The sequence below is a fragment of the Trichechus manatus genome, unplaced genomic scaffold, assembly GCF_000243295.1.
Source record: "Trichechus manatus latirostris isolate Lorelei unplaced genomic scaffold, TriManLat1.0 scaffold00010, whole genome shotgun sequence".
In the NCBI taxonomy this organism is placed as follows: domain Eukaryota; kingdom Metazoa; phylum Chordata; class Mammalia; order Sirenia; family Trichechidae; genus Trichechus; species Trichechus manatus.
This window is the reverse complement of record NW_004443946.1, coordinates 12,945,363-12,965,769: the sequence shown is the minus strand read 5'-3', so window position 1 is coordinate 12,965,769 and position 20,407 is coordinate 12,945,363. Positions and strand designations below refer to the sequence as shown.

Sequence of the window (20,407 nt, the reverse complement as noted above, 5' to 3'; positions counted from 1 at the left end):
GTTTCACATAACTTTCCAACCATAAGCATCTGTTGTAATGAAGACCTGACAGGAAATTCCTTAATTTCCTTGAGAAACTATGTCCCATATCTAGTGACCTATGTAACAGACTCATTTGAGGTTGAGATGCTGCAGATATCCACCCTATCTACATCCAAAGTTGTTAAGCAAAACCCTGGGTATAATGAAAGGCTTTGAAGTTTCAACAGAAAACTACATCAGAGTCTGCAATTTACGAATAAGGAAATTTCACTTAAAAGGAACCTTTTCCAGTCTCCAAGGTTTCATCATAAAGCGAGCTCACATTTGAGGTGAAAGGTGCCATTTAGGTATTAAATTTTATTAACTTCTTTGAATTTGTCATTAAAGTAGGTTAATGCTCTGCTCTGGTTTATCCTAAGTGTAGCTCACAGCTGGGAATTATAACACCTTGATCAAGGTTTGCCTCACTTTCCATTGCTTAAAAGAGTCACTGAGTCCTTAATATTGAGAAAGTAACATTATCACAGGTCAGGTTTTACTTGCCACAACCTGCTGGTAGGAGGAAATATATCCACTTGTCTGGACTAGTATTCAGAAGACATAGGAAAAAAAAAAAAAGGAACATTTTATGAGAAGAAATAATAGACTTGGATATTAACACTAAATGTTGTAATCAAAATGGCATTTTAAAATGTGTTCAAGTAAAACACTGTAATAAGAGAAAAACCACACAACTTAATATAAAGTCTAGCTTTATTTTAAAAAAGATTTTACGAGTCTGTCAACCTCAAACATCCACAGGTGAATTAATTACATCTTCCACCAGATAAGGCTTACTGCTTCAATCCCTCAGAAAAATATAAGTAAAAATATCAATCTTTTTCACAAGTATGCATCCACTATATTACTCAGCTTAGTTCTGAACTTTTTCTTTACAAATACAGCTGCTAGTGGTAGTACTGTTGCTGTGCAGTGGCATATGACTGTAATTTTACAAGCCTGCTTTACTTTTGCTAACTCCTGGTTCTAGGTCCAAATCTTGTAAACTGGGAAAGAAAGGTTAACTGGGCTGCCAGAAAAGCCCACTGAATGCATCCTGTAGAGCTCTGTGACAAGCAAGAGAAGAAGTATAGCCTCCAGCAAGATCCTGTGGAGAGGCAGCTCTGACATGGTTTAAATACCTAAAACAAAACAAAAAGTATAGCATTGACATACAAAGCATGAATAAAATTGGTAACATTTTAAAAAGCAATAGTAAAGCTGATTCAAATTTTAAAGAGAAATTCTGAGATCAGAATGTTCAGACTATAAAATGGATTACCACCTTTCAAAAGAAAACATACCAGGTGTACATGGAAAGCCTAAACTAGTAGTGAATTATAAAGTAAATTACATTAAGTTCTAAAAACATAGCTTTGAAGTAAGTTTCAAAAATAATACTTGCTATTAAAATGTTCATTATTTAACAACTTTCAGGACTAATTTGCTTTATTTGCTATTGTTTGAGCACCTAACTGCTGCTCTCCTCCCTGGCGTACTCTTAGTAAATTATACAATATCACAATACTCTTTTTACATAAATGTTTTGAAACAAACCACTAAATACCAAAACAAATGGGAGAGGGGAAAGGGCATACTACTTGCTTCAAAATTACTTCAATATCCCCCCAAAATATTATCTCTATCCTTGCAGGAAAAGAAACCTTAGAAAATTATATCTCCAAGAAATATCTGGGACTGAGCCTAAGTTCAAAATAATGTTCCAAATAGTAAATACAAAAGAATCTCAAAATGATCTTAAAAGACGGTGCAACAGACACTATTTTTCTTCAATCACAAACACACAGTCTTTTTAGCAATTAAAACTTTCTACCTTGACAAAGATAGATAAAAAAGGCCTGAAAAATCAGACAATTCTAGCCAAAGTGAGGGCAGCTTGTTAGCATGACTACCAGCACTGTTGGAAAACAAATATTTCCAGCTTTGCTTTAATGCTGAGTTTAAGAAACCACATTGTTTCTTCAGGCCTCAGGAAGTAAAGGAGCTTCACTGGCCTTAGAATTACCAGTACAGCAAATGAATAAATCAGGTACCACAACGTTTTAATAACCTGGAAACTTTTCTATTCATTCATTCGAACTTCCTGTGTGTCAAGCTCTTGATGCATGAGCAACTTATTATTTTTAACATAATAACAAGTCTGTTTTTCATTTGTATTCATGTTTAATAAGCTTGAGTGATTAAAAAATATATGGCAATATAAGAGACCAAATAGAAAAAGTGGTCAAAGTAAGACACAGCCTAAGCTCCTGTAATTGGCTATAATTTATTCACAGTGCCACAAATCAAGGCGTTAACTCAATTCTTTGCTTCTCTGCCAAGGGTGAAGAGAAAAGCGGAAGGAGAAAAGAAATCAACATTTATTGACCAATGATCTCAACTTTTTTGATAATAGAAAAAAAAGTCTGTGCATACATCTCGAAAATTTGTGTACTTATAAATTATATACATACAGTATTTATATACTATATACTATTATATATGTAAGGAGTGGCTGCTAACCAAAAGGTTGGCAGTCTGAACCCACCAGCTGCTCTGCAGAAGAAAGATGTGGCAGTCTGCTTCCGTAAAGGATTACAGCCTTGGAAACTCTATGGGGCAGTTCTACTCTTGTCCTATAGGGTTGCTATGAGTCAGAATCAACTCAATGGCAATGGACTTGGTTTTGTTTATATATATATATACACACACATATATATCAGTTATATATATAATACAGTAAAAAAAAAAAAAAAACCCCATTGCCATACGGGGTCGCCATGAGTTGGAATCGACTCAGCAGGAAATGGTTCTGGTTAATTTTTATCCACACACCAGAAATGATATTGTATCACTCTATTCCCCTTCCTCAGACCCTCAAAAGAAAAGTGTAATCTTAACAAAAGAAAAGTGTAATCTTAACTCCAATGGCTACTGACTCATAGCAAAATCCAAGTGCCACAGTAGAATGTCTGTCAACCTTAAGAAGTCAACTATCGTAAATAAGAATTGGTTTTCATAGCTGTAATACAAACCACAGTGCAACTAGCTGTTTTGATTCATCACATTTTGGTACAACTTGCTTCTGGGAAAGTTGAGTCATACCATCTCCGGCTTGGCAATTCAAGCATAAACTTGCAGTGTGCACACAACTTTTTCTATATTATCCTGAGAAACCTGAAACAGCTGCCCTGCTGGCAGGAAAACACAGGACCACCAGGAAAATATCCAGAACAGTTGCATCTTTTAATTTATGACTGTGCACTGTTTCTATAAAGAATATATAAAACAGTTCAGCTTTTATAGGTAAAATGTAATAAACAGTCATACTCACTGATGTCATAAATGTGTAAAAAAAAGTTTATTTAAAATGATTAGTGTTTGAACATAGTATTTCTTAAACCTAATATTCATAATCCAGAGCAATGAGCAAATATTTTTAAACTTGAGTTATTAATGCTAAATTGTATGATTCTCACTGCCAAAATCAAGTCAATTAAAACTTCTTTGCATAGCATTGAAGAAAATGCACTTCCCTTCTAGCAATCATTTACATTAAACATGTCTGTGAGTATGATTCTTTAAGAGTCCTTCTTATTTACATTGCTGTTTTTGATCTCTAGGGCTGCACAAAACAGTTACTGTTAAATATTTCAACCTATTTTCACCATGGCAACCTACATTAATTCCAATTTAGAAAAATAAAACATAGTTCATTCTTGTTATTCAGCTGTGGGCTTTTATTTTCTATGTATCTACACTGAATGTTCTTAAACCTTTAATTATGTGGTACACCAAAGTATTTTAAAGGATCTGCCACACTGAAACCACACAATGAGAATTTAGTGTTTTGCCTACTTTTTCACATTAATCCACATCTGTGTTGTTTTAATTCTTTCACGACTGTTACAAGTACATCACTGAATAGGATTCCTGGGGTTTCTGGCAGAGGTCAGTATCATTTCATGTACACCTTTATACAACAAAATGAGGAAGAAGTCTTTGCCAAATTTATTTCCAAACGTCAAGCTCAGTTGGGTTTTGGAGCCTGGAGGTAATTGCTGTATTTAGCCAATCCCAAGACACAATTTCTGTTTTCCATGGGTTTATTTTAAATACCTGTAAATCTTATAAGCAGAAACCAGGAAAGTGAAGAAAAGGTTTGCTTATTTTGGTACCTATGCCTTATTTTTACGGAAGGCAGACTAAACTCAAAAGATTTTTAAAAATATACCTTTGATTATTAATAAGGCTTTAAAAAAGTGTATTTTCAAAAGCATGTCTAAGATAATTCTGGTACAAAGGGCATCTTATGTCCTAATTTATGCTCTGCCTAAAGTTGCCTTCTGTAGCCACTACCCATCAAAATTCCTTTCAAATGAATTTTGAAGGAGGAGGAGGAATGGGAGCAATGGATCCTGAGAGGGGAGTAAGAGAGGAATTACACACTTGAAGGTTTGTTCCTGAACTTTGATTTCCTACACTGTCATTTTCTTCTGTTACATTTAGCAGCTTTTGCTCCCAAAGAAGGTGGTGTAATTTACACTTAGCTTCAGAAAGACTTCATTCTCTCAGTTCTTTAACATAAGAGAGCTCCTCTGAGATTACTTTTTTACCATTTCTCTTCCTTTAAAAGCCCTATATTGACCATCTGGTTGAAGTCTTGGACTCAGCTCATTTTAGAGCTATTCAACAATGCTTTGAGTTATCAGCTAGGGGCAGAGGGCAGAGGTTGTCACTCAAGACCAAGAGGCGGCACTCTTCCCCTCCAGTCATAATCTGCTCATGACAACCCTTAAAACACTCTGGCTCCAGAGAAATCAAGAAATCTCAGAATTTAAATTGAAATGAAAATGTGAAGTTTGTATTTAGTTTCCTCCGTCTTAAATTACCAGGCCCTATGGAGAGTTAAAAACTTCAACTGGTTCAAAATAAGAAGGGGAGAGAACTCAAAAGACTATGACTTTCTTTTTACAAGGTGGCTCATTTTTTTAGGTTTGCATTTAAAGCCGTCTTGCAGTAAACAGACCAGCTCCTAACAGTTGTGCCTCCTAACCCACAAAATTCAAATCTAAGTGCCATTAAGAGAGATCAGCCAGCTGATCTCAGCAGTCAAGAGCAACAGCTCTTATAAGAAAATTGGCCAAAGCCATAAAAGATTTACATTAACAACGTAAAGTCTATCACAACAAGATTTAAAAACATTCAGAGTGATAGTATGCTCAAACAGCTATCACTAAAAAACAAACATGCTGAAAACTGAGTTTACTGTTCAGGTGTCCTAACCTATTCACAATGTCAGAATAACAGAAAAACTGTCTACAGATGGGAATGGATAATAGTATGCTCTAAGATGCATGGGGAAAGGCACTATAAGTCAGAACTCTGTCCATAATTCTGGTTATAAAAACACATGGCTTTATGAACTCCAACTGAAAATACAACAAACTTCCACAAACACTCATGATGTTACTCTTCACAACTTTATTATCTAGCCAGCAAGTGAGAATACAACTTGAATAAACTAAGTATTAAAGCTGATTCCAGATTTATACTAGCACACTTGGGAACAGAGTGAACAATTATGCCAGACATTGAGATCATCTAAACACCAAAGCTCAAATTTGGAAATTAAATGCCACATGGTATCCAAGTGTACAATTGCATGCAGATTGCTCAAATAAGCCATTCTAAATTACAACTGAAGGAAACTGTGCAAAATTTATAAAGAGACACACTGTGTATTTAGAATAGAGTAGCTATAACTGAAAATTAATGTAATTACATAATGAAAAGAATACTTCTGTGATCTGACTGTGAACTACAGAACACAGAGAGGATATACCTATTGGAGTGTAACAATTTTATCAACAATATTGTTGGTAGTGCTAGATATCTCAACTGATTGGCCTCTAAGAATAGATTCTGCCCGTATGATGTACACAAACACAGGAACAGTTCAGGAATCAGATGCTATAAGTTGAACTTGGATAGAGTCATGAAAGCAGATAATAACAGTAGCCAACAGACTGAATGATTTTTGATAAACCTTAAATATACTTCTCAAAAATCAGAAGATGTTTATCTCAGCAACAAATTTATTCTGTTTAGCTAATTTCGGTACTGTTCTTACATGCTTAGATGAGATTAAGCAGAAAAATGGTACAAATAATGCTTTTTTACTCACTGATTCTTCAAGCATTATGATACTCATTCCTTTGAGTTTAACTCAGGAAAACAACCACAGGGGTAGTGGTCATGAAAAATCCAAAAATAACAAATTATGAGAGAGCCTAGATTTTGTGTACCCCAGTAAGAGACAAGAACCATTTCTGTGGAAATACAGTAGATATTATAAACAAATTTTCTAGTTTCTGAATTTCTTTTGTAAAGTTCTTAACAAATCTAGTGCGTGACTCTGTTTGGTCTAACGTAATTCTTTACTCTGAATACCATGCTAGTAACAGACATGTGCCAGAAGTTTCATCATATTTTTATAAAGGCAGGATGAGTAATGTTTCCACAATGGTGGACCAGACAAAGTATAGAAATTCAGATGTATGCAGCTCATTCATTCCTAAAAAAAAAAAAGTTAAAAAATTACTGAATGCCTACTATGTGCCAGGTAGTGAAGCAGCCCTGAGAATAAAGCAAAGACTCCATGTTCTTGTGAAGTTTAATCCATCGAGAAGAAAAATGTTAAATAATGAATATTTTGAATGAGAAAGTCAGGGCTCTTTGGATGGATAAAAAAGGGAAGCCAATATGAACAAAGAGATGAGAAAAGGCCTCCCTAATGAAATGACAGTTAAGCTTAGGCCTGAAGGATGAGGAAGTTAGCTAACAAGGCAGGAGGAGAAGAGCAGCAATCCAGGCAGAGGGAGCAGCACGTGTCAAGTCGCAAGGAGAATATAAGCGAAAGGGGGCTCCAGCTAAGGATAAGGCTAGAGATCTACAAAGAAAGTATACAAAAGAGGACTTTAAAGGAAATGTTAAGAACTGCGAAAGGGCAATGGGAAGCCACTGAAAGGTTATTATTAGAAACCCGATAATTTAAATTGACCACTTTGGCTGCAAAATACATTAGTAAAAGCAGGGTTTGACGTAGAGAAGCTCCGTAGGAGAGTGGTTTTCTAGTTCAGGTTTAACACAATGGTACCATGCATTACGGTGGTGACAGTGGAAAGGAAGACAAGTATTGGTTTAAGAGGTATTTATGAGAAAGAATTTATAGGAATGATTGGATATGGGGGCCAGGGAGGGGGAAGGGAGAAAGTAGGTCAAGGTTGACCTCCAGCTATCTAGCCACGCGGAACATGGAAGATGCCTTCACAGAGATAACGGAGAAGGAACAAACTGGGTTGGGGGCAAAGGAAGGGAAGGATCATGAGTTTAATTTTGGATTTGAGTCTAAAGGGAGATATACAAGTGGAGATGCAGAGTGGCAGCTGGATACATAGGTGCTAAGAAGAGAGGTATGGAATGAAGATATCAATTTGGGAGTTATCAGTATTTTGATGATATTTAAAACCATAAGAGTAGATGCTAATATCTAGGCAGAGGGGCCAGAGTGAGAAAAGAGGAGGGCCTAAGGTAGAGGCCTAGAGAACTATAATATGTAATGGTCTGACAAAAGAAGCTAAGATATTCTGAAGAGAAAGATGTGATTTATGTCTAATGCTATCACCCCCTGCCAATACCTCATACAGTCTCTTTCCCCACACTTGCAAAGGAGGTAGAAGGAAAGAAGGTATGAGCCACTTGGAAAGGAATTAGAACCTGCTACTTGTGGCTGACCCCTTCTTGTAATTTGAGATCATAATAGCAGATACAGGGATGGGGAAACCTATTAAATTTCTCCACCTAGGAGATCCAAGGGACCTATTCACTATATTCACAGAAGTATTGTTTCTTATAGTGGAAAAAAAATCCAGAAAAAAAAGAATGTCTGCTGAGAGGAGAATAGATAAACTATCATTACTGACACAATGGGATAGCACACAGCAGTGAAAATATATGAGCTACAGCTATATGTACCCATCAACAATGCTGAGTCTCACAAACAATGCTCACAGAAGAACATGTACAACATGGATCCATTTATACAAAAATTCTGAACATGAAAAATTAAACATTCTATTATAGATATGTGACAAAACTAAGAAAAGCAAGAGAATGACAATCACCAAATTCAGGATGAGTACCTCTGGGGGTGAGGTGGGAACCTGAGTTGGGGGGAAAGGAATGTAAACAGAGGGCTTCCAAAGGCATTGATTATGCTCCATCCCCAGGTTAATGAGTAGAATTCAAAATACAAGACATGAAGTAGTAGAAGAGAGAGAAGCAATGAGAATGGAAACAATTCAGCAATTATTTTATTACTCTTTGTAAAATATATATACTATATATATTTTTCCTGAAGTCCCTGAATAGTACAAACAGTTAAGCACTTAACTACTAACCAAAAGGTTGGTGGTTCAAACCCACCCAGAAGCACCTCGGAAGATAGGCCTGGTGATCTGCTTCCAAAAAAGTCACAGCTTTGGAAATCCTATGGAGTCACCATGAGTCAGAATCAACTCAATGGCAACTGGTGTTTTTTTTTCCTATACATGAAATATTTCATTTAAAAAAAAAAAAAGCAGTACACAGAGCAGTCACAGCTATAGATGCTATTACTCCAGCCAATAATCTGCAATGGAAACACTGTCTGAACCATTCTTAGTTGGCCTTGCTTTCATCCAATATTATCACTTACAAACTACTATGATTTCATTCACAATAATTCATATTAATTACAATTTATCCCAAAACCAAAAGAAAAAAAAAGTTGCCATCGAGGCGATTCTGACTCATAGCGACCCTATGGGACAAAGAAGAACTGCCCTGTAGGCTTTCCAAGACTGTAATCTTCACAGAGCAGACAGCCACATCTTCCCCCTGGGCGGAGCAGCTGGTGGGTTCAAACCACTGATCTTTCAGTTAGAGGCCGAGCAATTAACCACTGCACCACATATGTTCCATTCATAGTGTTCCTTCTACTGTTTTACTGGACTTTCTGGTTTCCATACAAGATCAACACATTAATTTAAAATGGGAAAGGCAGTAGTTTGTAAGACATATTTGCAAAGAACCCTCTGACTAAAGATTACACATCTAAACAGCAAGTCTAAGTACTGATCAAGGAGCCTTGGTGGCACAGTGGTTAAGCACTAGGCTGCTAACCGAAAGGTTGGTGGTTCAAACCCACCTAGCCGCTCCACAGGAGAAAGACCTGATGATCTGTTCCTATAAAGGTTACAGTCTTGAAAACCGGTGGGACAGTTCTACTCTGTCACATAGGGTCTCTAAGAGTCCGAAATTGACTTGATGGCACCTAACAACAGTAAGAAGTATGATCAGTTGTTAAAAAGATGATCTACCAAAGCACCAAAACCAAGCAGCAGATGAAGTCAGTTAAGTGGTTAATGAGACCTCAACAAAAATTCTGGTAATCTGGAAGTTTTCCCCACAATAACGCTGCAGATTTTTACTTCTTTACCAAAGTGAAACATACTGAGCTCTCTCTGGCTAATATTGTGCAGCCTATATGGAGAAACCAGATTCAATTCCCTCCCCATCCAATGGTAGTTATTTAAGCACCCTCCTAGGTTTGCAGAAGGAAAACCCTCCCCACTGGTGTAGTTTTCTGCTGACTGCAAACTCTCTAAATTAAAAATAAACAACCTCAGTTTCTTCCCCCGTACCATTTCCCTTTTTGTACCAACCACATAAATATATAAAATGGTTTAGTAGAAAGGACAAAGCTCTGGAAACATACATTTGGGTTTGAATCCCTCCCTGACCAATCACTAACATGACTTTAGAAAGTGTTTTTATTTCTCATACCACAGTTTCCCTATCTGTAAGAGGGGGATGATAATAGGCTTTTTTAGATTAAATGTATGTGAAGTGCCTGGCACTTTAGTGTCCCTGTCCACACTGCACTTTCTCTTTGATACTATTAATACAAAATGTGCTTTCACAAAGTTTGTTTTCACCAAATTCCCAAAGTGCTTTACCCTCTGTCAGTCTGTTGTACTGTGGTAGCTTGTGTGTTTTGGGTTGCTGTGATGCTGGAAGCTATGCCACCAGTATTTCAAATACCAGCAGGACTATCCATGGTGGATGGGTTTCAGTGGAGCTTCCAGACTGAGACAGACTAGGAAGAAAGGCCTGGCAATTTACTTCCAAAAATTAGCCATTGAAAACCCTCTGGATGACAATAGTGCTGGAGCCCCCTAGGTTAGAAGACACTCAGTAACAGTGTCTGCAATGGTGGACTTGAGCATATCAATAATCATGAAGATGGTGCAGGACCAGCAACATTTCATTCATTTTGTTCTGTTGTACATGGGTGTCATGGTTAAGGTTGTATGTCAACTTGGCTGGGCCATGATTCTCAGTGGTTTGGCAGTTATAATATAGTTTGGTAGTCGTATGGTGTTGTGATCACTTCCATGATGAGATTTGATATAATGAGATCACCTCCATGATGGGATCTGATGTGAGTAGCCAATCAGTTGAAAGGGAGTTTCCTTGGGCATGTGGCCTGCATTGAATATAAGTGGACATTCTGGCAAGGCTCGTGGGCTTTTGCTCACTCTGGATCCTACAGCTAGGTCCTATTTGTCTGACCTCCGGTTCTTGGGACTTGAGCTAGCAGCTTGCCTGCATTCTTGCCTGCCAATCTTGGGATTCATCAATCTTCTCAGCCTGTGAGCAAGAGCCTGCTCTCTGAGCTGCCGATCTTGGATTCGCCACCCCCGCAGCTAGGTGAATCAGGAGAAGCCTCTATCCTGACCAATGGATTTGGGACGTTCCAGCCTCTACAACTGTGTGAGCCATTTCTTTGATACAAATCTTTCTATATATATAAGTATTTATATGTATATATATATGTATTTATACACTTTACTGGTTTTGCTTCACTAGAGAACCCAGCCTAAGAACCCACCATGAGTCAGAACCAACTGGACAGCAACTAACAACAATTAATCTCTCCTTCCCTACTCTGCAAATTTCCTGTTTATTCCCAAATCTATTTCAACAGTAACAATGCTACATTCTCTCTTCCCCTTTCACCGGACCCCCAATTATGAAGATACAACTGGGACATGGAGATTTTGTTTGTTTTAATTAGACAAAGGATAAGGAGATATTCTGCTTGTTAATCTTATATCATGGGAAATTAAAGTAACCCAAGGATGTTAATGCTTACATATTAAAAGTCAAATGGGAAAAATGTACAAACATACATACATATATGTATATAATACTTACATTTATATTCATACAAACGTATATGCACAGCTCTACATTTCACAAATAACATGGATACTCTAATAAGTTTTATTTCAAAAGTTAAATTGTTAGGTTATTTCCTACTCTCAGTGCCTCTCCTCATTGCTCATGTCCTGTATTTTGACTCCCTAATATCAAATAGCCATTCCTAGGTCCTCATCCTCCTCAACATCTTTCTCCACCTCTCTAATTCTGGCAACAGCCTCCAGCCCTGAAATGCTCTTGGCCTCTGGCTTCTCTCACACTGGACTATACTACTGGCACATGATTTCCCAAATTCTCTTTTTCCACCTGCTTCCTAAATTACTAGTTTTCTTCCTGGCTTACCTCCTCTCTTCCTCACTATCCTTGACGAGCTCTCTGAAATGTATGGCTTCTGTTATCACCTCTGTTCTGCTAGGCCTTACATCTCTATCTCTTGCTCTGCCCTCTTGTCTTACAGTCCAGCATTTTCATACTTGGGTGGCCTTTTGCACTTCGGTGTCTCCCTGGCACTAAAAATTTAATATTTTCACAACTGAACTCATTTTTTCTTACAAATCTATCCCTCTGTCCGTGTCAGATTTCTCTTAATAGCTTGATCAGACTCCTCGGAGTCGTTTTGAAATCCTCGTTTTCCTGCATACCAGTATGAAACCTACTTCCTAGTATTTTTCTATTTATCTCTCATATCTTCTTCATTACCAATAGCCTTACCTTATTTTGGGCCTTTATTACCTCTTTCGTAGACTACTGTTAATAGTCTCATAACTGATCTACAGTCTGTTCTCTCCATTCCAAACTATTCATTGTTATCAAATTAACCTTCTAAGGCAACCCTCTCCTACAGGCAGACATTCCTTGGCTCCCTGCTGCAATTAAAGTTCAAATTTCATAGCCTGACATTCAAGGCCTACTATACTTGATTCCAACCTACCTTTCTAAACATATTTCCCATTAATCATCTCCATATACCTTGAACTTAAGCCAAAGTTAACCATGAGATTTTCAATTATTCCCTACTAAAGCCTCATAACTACCCACTCTGTACCTTTGTTCATGCTGTTTTCTTATCTTGGAATGCTTTATGAATACCCTCATCATTGCCTGTCTTCCAAAGCCATGGTTCAAATGCCAATTACCCAATTCTGAACTGACACAGGAGAAGCTTCCCTCTCCAGTACACAAATGCTATATACTCTATAACAAACAAGGAAACAACAACAACAAAAAAAAACCAACCAAATTTGAAAGCAAGAAAAGAAAATTCTTAGGTGCCAGAAATTACAAAGGAACTCAATATTAGAGTAGCAGGCAGAGGCTGAAGTTCAGGTAGGCCTTAGGTACCAGTGATTCAACACTCATATAGGGAAAAAAGACAAACATCAGTGCTACTAGAAGTAAAAAGTTGGAACTGCAATTGGCTCCCTGCATAAAGCCTGGATTTACAAAATGCTATACCATCTGTGAAACAACTGGTAGGAAAATTCTGCTCACCGGCCTGAGGAAAGCCACAGGAAAGCTTGTAATCCATCTAGGGACATGCATAGGGAAGGAAACACACTTAAGAAATCAGAATACCTAAGCTTGCTCTACCCCAAACAAATTATGAATAAAAATTGGTCCAGATTCAATGAAACCAACAGAGTTTGGCAGAAGCACATGAGAATCCCTATATCAGTACACTTCCACAATCCAAGGCCAATAAAAAAACTCTCACTAAAAAGGAGTTCACAGTTTAAAAAAAAAAAAAGAGTCATCAGACACAACCAATGGCAAAACTAACATTTCAAGAACCATGGATAAGACAGCAAGCTGAAAGAAATTTTAAAAGTATATTCAATGTTAAAAGAGATGAAGAAAGGAATAAAACCCATTAGGCAAAAAGAGGACAATATGAAAAGAACAGGCCCTTCCCTTTTAAAGAATCAAACATAAATTCTTGGAATTAAAATCTCAATAGACAGGTTAAACAGTAGATTAAAAACAGCTGGAGAGAAAATTAGTGATTTGGAAGATACATATGAGGAAAACATACAATGTATAACAGAGCTAAAAAGATGAAAAACGTGGAAGAACCACTAAAGAAGATATTTCAGCAAGAAGGAAATTAAACCCTAATGGGAAGGATGCAAGAAGCAAGATGAGCACCCCCCACCAAAAAAAAAAAAAAAAAACCAGTAATAAAAATAACAAGGAAAACTGAAGAGGAAGTTTGAAGTTAAGCATTCTAAGGTCTTTGTTTTGTTCAGAATAAGGACAGATGTTAACTTTCCTGTTGTTAGGTATCGGCGAGTAGATTTCTACTCATAGCAACCCTACATACCACAGAATGAAACACTACCTGTTCCTGTATCATCGTCACAATCGTTGCTATGTTTGAGTCCATTGTTGCAGTCACTGTGTCAATCCCTCTCGTTGCAGGTCTTCCTCTTTTTCTCTGGCCCTCTAATTTTATGACCCACGATGTCCTTCTCCAAGGACTGGTCCCTCCTGATAATATGCCTGAAGTATGTGAGACAAAGTCTTGCCATCCTTGCTTTCAATGAGCATTCTGGCACTACTTCTTCCAAGACAGATTTGTTCGTTCTTCTGGCAGTCCATGGTATATTCAATATTCTTTGCCAACATCATAATTCAAAGGCATCAATTTTTCTTCGGTCTTCCTTATTCACTATCCAGCTTTCACGGGCATACAAGGCTATTGAAAACACCATGGCTTAGGTCACGTGCACCTTAGTCCTTAAAGTGACATCTTTGCTTTTTAACACTTTTAAAAAGATCTCTTGCAACAGATTTGCCCAATGCAATGTGTCATCTGATTTCCTGACTGCTGCTTCCATGGGCATTGATTGTGAATCCAAGCAAAATGAAATCCTTGACAACTTCCATCTTTTCTCCACTTACCATGATGTTGCTTATTGGTCCAATTGTGAGGATTTCTGTTTTCTTTACATTGAGGCATAATCCATACTGAAGGTTGTGGTCTTTGATCTTCATCAATAAGTGCTTCAGTCTTCTTTACTTTCAGCAAGCACAAGGTTGTGTCATCTGTATATCACAGGTTGTTAATAAGTCTTCCTCCAATCCTGATGCCCAGTTCTTCTTCATAGTCATCTTTAGACTTTTCTAAATAAATTGTTAATTCTAGGTGACAGGGTTCCAGTTCCAGTTGCCAAGGAGTTGATTCCAACTCATAGAAACCCTTTGTGTGTCAGAGTAGAACTGTGCTCCATAGGGTTTTCAATGACTGATATTTCAGAAGTAGATCTCCACGCCTTTCTTCTGAAGCGCCTCAGGGTGGACTCAAACCTCCAACCTCCAACGTTTCAGTTAGTAGCCAAGCACATTAACCATCTGCACTGTTACTCTGTATACTTCTCTATGTTGGAAATATTTAATAACTTTTTTAAGATGCCACCTCCTTCATAATGCCACTTTGGATTGCCAGGCACAATTACTTATTTTCTCCTCTGAATTTTCACAGTACTTTATTTCTACCTTTCTTGTATATACCATGGCTATATTCCCTACTAAGTAAGCTTCTTGACAGCAAGATAAATACCTACTCACTAAACACAGATCATTTTTTCTAAACTATTTATCCTAGCTTGTAAACACAGAGTACAGAATTTAAAAATTAAATCAGGGTTCTGCTTAGTTGAGATATGGATTCAAAGTGTGACCATGATAATAGGGAGTAAATTAAAACAAAGAGGACATGAAAAAAGCTACCACCACAAATTATAAAGAGGTGGAATAAGATGGCAGAGGGTTGAATGGAGGATAAGCTGTACATCAATCATTGAGGAGGGCAGGAAAGTTCCCTGGAAATTAGAAGATGCCTATAATAACGACAGGAAGTTGAGGTATAATGGATAGTATAACATTATTTTATTTAAAATATAAATATCTATATTTTCTTAAATGGGTATATTCGAAAATTGCTTTGAGATTTTAATTCATCCTGTCTCATTAGCTGAATTCTCAGTGCATTAACCAATTTTATACTCAAAGATATATAATAGAATAATACTATAATAGAACACAGCTATGAATACAAAGAAAAACAAGAAATACAAATAGAACTGGACACACCCAAAGCTAGATATTTTGTAATATATTTATTTTTCCATTCAAAGCACCTTCTTCTCAAAAGCTCTATTTTATACGCTGGAATCTGAATCATGTCAACAACTTGGATAAATCTCTAAAGCAAACAATAACAAGCAAAGACAAAGTCAAGTGCATAAAGTAACTGATGTTTTCTCTTAATTACGGAAAATTCTATTTTCCAGCAAGTGAAAACAGGTTCATAAAATATCTACTCAAGTGACTCTGGCTGTAAAATCTGAAAGAGCTCCAAGAGTTCTGGTTTAATGCATAACAATTTCAAGTTTTTAAGAAGCATTTTTAACACTTAAACGCACAGAAAACTTGTACTTTCTTCCAAAAGCAATCACTTTGGGGAAAAAAAAAAACAAAAAAAACTATGCCCATTATCAGAAGTAATGTGCTAATGCAATCAATGGTACAAAAATGAAGCTTTTCTGGAATAGAATGTTTTAATAGACTAGTCAGTTAGTTGGTTAAATACCACTGGGACAAAAAACTTCATGTGAAAAGAAAATATCTTCCTCTTATTTAAAAAATTATAGAATTATTTTCGGTATCCTCCTTTGCTTCCAGACTACATTTTTTGGCAATCCTTATAACTCTGCACATGCTGGTATAATATTTTAAATAAAAACACATTCTAATGAGTTACATATGACTTGTTTTCAAAATCATCAGTTTTAAAAGTTAAATTTTACAGAACCTGCCTCAATGAATTATAAAAATTCTTTATAGTTAAACATCTAGATTCCTTATTTCATCACATTAAAAAGGTTAAAAGAAAGAAAGAAACCCTACTGTTTTCTTGATTTCTACCTTTAGAAAGAAAAATCATTTCCACCTGACATTCCAAAGTTCATAAAATAAGCCACACAGTTTTCTCATCTTCAAATCATGCTTTGCATTAGACCTGCTACAATAAGTCAACAGGAAGTAAAAAAGAAGCAAAGCACAAACTAAGATGACTCTTGATATATTTTTTTCTAATTGTCCTCCATTTGTAAAAACTAATGTTTTATGGAACTGAAAATAGGATAATTTTATTTGGAATAATATAAATAACAAGGATAAAATCCTATCCTTTAAACATATAATTAATCTGACATGTGATCACTGAAAATAAATTTTAGATGTTTTGTAAAATAAATGAGAATAGTGGATAAAGGACAAGTATGGAAAGTAACAGAATAAAGTCGGAAGAGAACATTAGAAACTATCTTATCCTACTGTCTCATTAACAGATAAAGCATAGGTTAAAAATTTTTATCTTCTTAAAAAAAATCTGTTTAACAAACATATCTTGAACATTTACTATGTACCTACCAGGCACAGTGCTAAATGCTAGATAAGAATACAGCCCTTGTCCCCAAGGACCTCAAAGTCTACTGGGAAGAAAGACATGAAAATAAACAGTTTTTAAGTATAAAAGAACTGGAAGCCTGGAGAAGTCAAAAGAATGTTTATAGAAAACCTAATGCATAAGTTGATATATGAAGGAGAACAATAATTTGCCAGGTAGATAAAGAGGCAAAGACACCATTCTCGGAAGGACAACAGTATACAATGGCTGGAGGTCCAAGAGAACATGGTATGTTCTAAGTGCTAATTTTTGACATGCTTTGTACATCTTTTAAAATAGATAATGGGAATCCGTGAAAAGATTTTAGCAAGTTACTAATTAAATCCAACTTGAATTTTACTATTTTCATTATCTTTCAATGAATCATAAATAAGAAAGAAAAAGGAGGCAATGTGAAAGCTTATGAAGGCCTCTATGAGGCTATGACTCTAAGAACCCTAACTGTCTAATTATAGATGGGATAGAAAAGAGAAGAAATCTTTAAAAACTAGTAGGTCTTGGGCCTGGAAGATTGTCTCAGCTAAAAATTTTCACAACAACACGACGTACAATACTTGGAGTAGGTTTCCTAAGGAAAATAATAAGTTCCATTGGGGACATAAGGAACTAAGGTGCTTGTCAGACATACAGACTGAGGTACTTGTCAAATATACAGGTAGAGAGATTTAAATGTACAGGATCCAGTTGGAATTCTGAGTTTAAAAAAACAAAATAAATACAGGCTTGGGATTTAACACAAATCATTGTTCCTTTTTAACTGGCTTCCCCAGAGCCCTTGGGTTCTCAGCCAAGTGTCTCTGGGGCATCATGGAGGTAGAGTGGGGAACAGTGTCAAGCTGTCAGGGCTCTGAACCTGTCATCCCCATCATGACAAGGTAGTTCTGTTTTCATCTGTTTTATATTTTGGGATGCTACCACCACTCATCTGTAAGTCTGTCGTACTGTGGAGGCTTGTATGTTGCTGTGATGCTGGAAGATATGCCACCAGAATTTCAAATACAAACAGGGTCATACATAGTGGACACGTTTCAGCAAAGCTTCCAGATAAAGACACACTAGGAAGGACCTGGAGGTCTACTTCTGAAAAAATTGGCTAGTGAAAACGTTATGAATAGCATGGGGAACACTGTCTGATAATAGTGCAGGAAGATGAGCCCCTCAGGTTGAAAGGCACTCAAAAGATGACTGGGGAAGAGCTACCTCTCAAAGTAGACAAAAGACAAAAAGTTGCCATCGAGTAGATTCTGACTCATAGCAACCCGACAGGACAGAGCAGAACTGCCTGTATGGTTTCCAAAGATCAACTGGTAGATCCAAACTGCTGACGTTTTGGTTAGCAGCCAAATGCTTAAATCACTGCACCACCAGGGCTCCCTTTAAAGTAGAGTCAATCTTAATAATGTGGATGCAGGAAAGCTTTTGAGAACTTTGTTTGCTGGTGTGGGATGACTCAAAATGAGAAGAAACAGCTGCAAACATTCATTAATAATCAGAACATGGAATGTATGAAATACGAATCTAGGAAAATTGGAAGTCATCAAAAATGAAATGGAATGCATAAAGATCAAAATCCTAGGCTGAAATTGACTAGTATTTGCCATTTTGAATTGGACAATTGTATGGTCTACTACGCCAGGAATGACAAATTGAAGAGGAATAGTGTCACATTCATAGCCAAAAAGAACATTTCAAGATCTATCCTGAAGTATAATATCCATACATCTACAAGGAAGATCAGTTACTATGACAGTTATTCAAATTTACACACCAACCACTAATGCAAAAGATGAGGAAATTGAAGATTTTTACCAACTTCTGCAGTCTGAAATTGATCAAACATTCAATCAAAATGCATCGATAATGACTGGTGACTGGAAAGAGAAAGTTAGAAACAAATAAGAACAGTCATTAGTTGCAAAATACGGCCTTGATGATAGAAATGACACTGGAGATCACATGATAGAATTTTGCAAGACCAATGATGTCTTCATTGCAAAAACCTTTTTCAACAACATAAATGGCAACTATACACATGGAGCTCACCAGATGGAATACACAGGAATCAAATCAACTACATCTGTGCAAAGAGATGATGGAGAAGCTCAATATCATCAGTCAGAACAAGGCCAGGGGCCGACTGCAGAACAGACCATTAATTGCTCTTATACAAGTTGAGGCTGAAGCTGAAGAAAGTTAAAACAAGTCCACAAGAGCCAAAGTAAAACCTTGAGTATATCCTACCTGAATTTAGAGACCATCTCAAGAATAGATTTGACAGACTGAACACTAATAACAGAAGACCAGACGACTTGTGGGATGATACCAAGGACGTCATACATAAAGAATGCAAAAAGTCAGAAGACAAAAAAAAAAAAAAAGACAGGAGAGAAAGAAAAGATCAAAGTGGATGTCAGAAAAGACATTGAAACTTGCTCTCGAAAGTACAGTAACTAAAGTAAATGGAAGAAATGATGAAGCAAAGGAGCTGAACAGAAGATTTCAAAGGGCAGCTCCAGAAAGTATTATAATGAAATGTATAAAGATCTAGAGTTAGAAAAACAAAGGGAAAAACATGCTCTGCATTTCTCAAGCTGAAAGAGCTGAAGAAAAGATCCAAGCCTCGAGTTGCAATACCGAAGGATTCTACGGACAAAACATTGAACAACGCAGGAAGTATCAAAAGAAGATGGAAGGAATACACAGAGTCACTGTACCAAAAAGAATTGGCTGACATTTAGCCATTTCAGGGGGTAGCATATATGATCAAGAACCAATGGTATTGAAGGAAGAAAGCCAAGCTGCACTGAAGTCACTGGTGAAAAACAAGGCTCCAGACATTGATGGAATACCAACTGAGATGTTTCAGCAAAAGGATGCAAAACTGAAAGTGCTTACTCATTTATGCCAAGAAATTTGGAAGACAGCTACCTGGCCATCTGACTGGAAGAGATCCTTATTTGTACCCATTCCAAAGAAAGGTGATCCAACAGATTATGGAAATTATCGAACAATATTATTAATATCACATGCAAGTAAAATTTTGCTGAAGACAATTCAAAATCAGTTGCAACAGAGCATGGACAGATAACCACCAGAAGTTCAAGCTGGATTTAGAAGAGGACATGGAACGAAGGATAGCATTGCTGATGTCAAATGATCTTGAGTGAAAGCAAAGAATACCAGAAAGATGTCTACCTGTGTGGTACTGACTATGCAAATGCATTCTACCTTGTGGAACGTAACAAATTATGGATAACATAGAATAGAATAGGAATTCCAGAACACTTAATTGTGCTCATGAGGAACCAGTACATAGACCAAGAGGCAGTTGTTCAAAGAGAACAAGGGGATACTGTGTGGTTAAAAAATCAGTAAAGGTGTATGTCAAGGTTGTATCCTTTCACCATACTTATTCAATCTGTATGCTGAGCAAATAATCCAAGAGGCTGGACTATATGAAGAAGAATGTGGCATCAGGATTGGAGGAAGACTTATCAACAATCTGCAATATGCAGACGACACAACCGTGCTTGCTGAAAGTGAAGAGGACTTGAAGCACTTACTGATGAAGATCAAAGACTACAGCCT

The 20,407-nt window shown here is 36.8% G+C and overlaps 1 protein-coding gene across 1 annotated transcript in view; it reads right to left on the bottom strand.

The window, feature by feature from the left end:
* Nucleotides 1-717: 717 nt before the first annotated feature.
* MNAT1 (MNAT1 component of CDK activating kinase) overlaps nt 718-20,407 on the bottom strand; it is a 267,667-nt gene continuing 247,977 nt past the window's right edge. Inside the window, exon 8 of the mRNA XM_004370922.1 lies at nt 718-1,163. Coding sequence (XP_004370979.1) covers nt 1,043-1,163 — 121 coding nt within the window. The 3' untranslated portion in view covers nt 718-1,042. The remainder of the gene's footprint in view (nt 1,164-20,407) is intronic.